General features: G+C 36.9%; 2 protein-coding genes across 2 annotated transcripts; both read left to right on the top strand.

The window, feature by feature from the left end:
- The first annotated feature begins 7 nt into the window (after positions 1 to 7).
- On the top strand, positions 8 to 2,724 carry LOC111394776 (G-type lectin S-receptor-like serine/threonine-protein kinase SD1-1). Its single transcript, XM_023020762.1, has 7 exons — positions 8 to 303; positions 491 to 604; positions 682 to 806; positions 894 to 1,432; positions 1,514 to 1,612; positions 2,106 to 2,157; positions 2,242 to 2,724. The coding sequence occupies exons 1-4, from the start codon at positions 120 to 122 to the stop codon at positions 1,107 to 1,109; spliced, it is 639 nt and encodes a 212-aa protein (XP_022876530.1). The 5' UTR covers positions 8 to 119; the 3' UTR covers positions 1,110 to 1,432; positions 1,514 to 1,612; positions 2,106 to 2,157; positions 2,242 to 2,724.
- LOC111394283 (receptor-like serine/threonine-protein kinase SD1-8) lies at positions 1,245 to 2,550 on the top strand. The gene is made up of 3 exons (XM_023020037.1): positions 1,245 to 1,425; positions 1,504 to 1,601; positions 2,242 to 2,550. The coding sequence occupies exons 1-3, from the start codon at positions 1,245 to 1,247 to the stop codon at positions 2,548 to 2,550; spliced, it is 588 nt and encodes a 195-aa protein (XP_022875805.1).
- Positions 2,725 to 3,026: the final 302 nt, after the last annotated feature.

Here is a 3,026-nt window from a genome sequence, read left to right on the forward strand (position 1 = left end):
ACTGGTCCAGTGGATGTGTGAGGAGGACTCCATTGAGTTGCCTGCAGGATCACATTAAATTTTTAAAGCTTGGAGGTGTGAAATTGCCAGATCTCCTTCAGTTTTCACTAAACAAGAGCATGAGTCTAAAAGAATGTCAGGCAGAATGCTTGAAGAACTGCTCTTGCATGGCTTACGCAAATTCAGATATTCGTGAAGGTGGTAGTGGTTGTTTCATGTGGTTCGGGGATCTGATCGATATTCAAGAGTTTTCTGAAAGAAAAGAACGATACATCTACATGCGAATGGCAGCAGCCGAACTTAGTAAGTATATTCAAGTTTATCTTAGGACAGAATTTGAATTCTCTTTCTATGTAGGACAGATGATCAATCAGAATATTGTTCTTGCGTAATAGTACTGCACTTTTGAAACTAGTACTGTGAAAACAGTGTTAATATATTCTAGTTATTAAGGTACAGCCCTATAATTAATTAAATCTTTAACATTCAGATCACAATAAAAAGACGACACTGGTGCTGATCTTGGTCATATCGTTAGTTTGCGGAATGCTTATCCTCGGCTTCTTGATCTTTCGTCTCATCAAGAAGAGAGAATCGAAAAGAGGTGCGCAAACTTTTCCAATCTCATTGAATTAAATTAACTGGTTTTCCTCTGATCGTTATCCAACTGATTGCTGACAGCATTTGATATCGATGTGAAAGATATAGAGCTGCCAATGTTTGATCTGAGTACAGTTACTAATGCAACTGAGAACTTCTCATTAACAAATATGCTTGGAGAAGGAGGATTTGGAATTGTGTACAAGGTAAGAAAGTCATTTAAGTTTTGAATGATTTTGTGGTTGTTGATAGTGAGCAGCGGCCTCATGACAGACCCTTTGAACAATGTACAGGGAAAATTACCAACAGGGCAAGAAATTGCAGTGAAGAGACTCTCAACGAATTCTGGACAAGGTCTTCAAGAGTTTAGGAGTGAAGTAATTCTGATTTCCAAACTTCAACACCGGAATCTTGTCTGGCTTTTGGGATGTTGCCTTGAAGGAGATGAAAGGATGCTAATTTACGAATATATGCCCAACAAAAGCTTGGACAATTTCATATTTGGTTAATCTGCCTCTATTGATCTCCTATTCGATGAATATGATGTATATTTTCCAACCACTAAGTTGTCCATATATTATGAAATTGTTGCAGATCAGCATAGAAAAACATTGATTACATGGAAAAAGCACTTTGAGATTGTTATGGGCATAGCGAGAGGACTTCTTTACCTTCATCAGGACTCTCGATTGAGAATTATTCACAGAGATCTTAAGAGTAGCAACATTTTACTAGATAGTGACTTGAATCCCAAGATTTCTGATTTCGGCCTCGCAAGAACTTTTGGTGGAGATCAAACTGAAAGCAAAACAAAGCGAGTAATTGGTACTCAGTAAGTTCTATTTTAACTCCCCATTCTGAGAATTAAAATATGGATTTACTTTGTCTAGAACCTAACCTCAGGTTCATGTAGTGGCTATATGTCGCCAAAATACATTGTTGACGGGAAATTCTCGGTGAAATCTGACGTCTTCAGTTTTGGAGTGCTTTTACTAGAGATAGTGAGTGGTAGGTGTTGCATAAATTTGAAAGGAACCATATTCATAAAATCCTTCCATAAAATCATAAATTCCATGTTGAAATCAAAGAGACAACAAAAAGTGCGGAAACATACCTTGATCCATGAATCTTACTGCTTTAATTGGGTTTTGATCTTCCAATTGATACGTGATTATCCTTCCTTTTGGTTTTCTTCAAAGTCTCTGTTGATGGGGATGCAGAGATATTTTCCAAAGAAAAATCACGTTCAAATTGGGGACCATAACCACTTTTAAAATAACTGCTATTGGCAGTTATTAACTTTAAGTTATTTCAAATCGGCCCCTCATCAATTCAAAATAACACCTTCTGGTCTCCACACTTTAATCCCATAAAATTTAATACCCATTAGTCCAAAATTAAATCCAATGGATCACTTTATCGACTATATTTACTTTAAAATAGCACCACACATTCTAATAAATGTACATGTATGGCCCCAAAGTTGGAATTTTTTCCAACAGTAGGAAGAATTGGAGATTTCACCATTCCGACCATCATCATAATCTTGTAGGCCACGTAAGTCATATAAACCAGAACTTTTCTCTTCTCCTTATCCAATCTTTCCGTTCAGATAATTAATTGCATCTATTTATATTTCAGGCATGGTTATTGTGGAAAGAAGGCAGGGCATTGAAAGTAGCAAATGGCATTGCTGAGCTATTGTTGGTTGAATCTGAAGTGCTTAGATGTATCCAAGTAGGCTTACTGTGTGTTCAAAAACTACCACAAGACAGGCCAACAATGGCATCAGTAGTTGTCATGTTGAGCAACGAGAGTGTGACGTTACCACAACCTAAAGAGCCTGGTTTATTTGTGGAAAGAAGTTGTGATGAAACAGACACATTACCACGCGAGGAAACATACCTCACTCAAAATGACGTGGCAATATCCGTGCCGGAACCAAGATAAACGATTTATGTACACGTTGCCTTGTAAATCAGGTGTTGCCAATGATCTCATCTTCTTGTTCACCGTTAAAACTATTTGAAAATCCAGGCATGCAACATTTGAAAATATGCCATGTCAGCGCTATTAAATTGTGTTTTCAGCACTAGATAATGATTACACCCGTGGTTTAAACAACATATCGAATTTCTTGTTTCTAACCATGGTTGAGAATTGATATATTTTCTCGACCTCAGTCTAAAAAGGCCCGACCTTGTTTTCTGCATTTTTATGTCAATTGATACTAAGTTGAGTAATTTATATAACTTTCTTCTTTTTATTTTTCAAAACAGCTGTTTAATGAAACACCTTTCATAATGCAAGAGTACCCTTTCACTAGTAGAATTGTAGAAAGATCAAGGAGGGACACAAAGGAGTTATAGTGGAGGCCCTAAGCAATGGTTGGCTATAAAAGTCTCCATTGATGTCAAAATACATGA

Source organism: Olea europaea, chromosome 5, assembly GCF_002742605.1.
Source record: "Olea europaea var. sylvestris chromosome 5, O_europaea_v1, whole genome shotgun sequence".
Lineage (NCBI taxonomy): Eukaryota > Viridiplantae > Streptophyta > Magnoliopsida > Lamiales > Oleaceae > Olea > Olea europaea.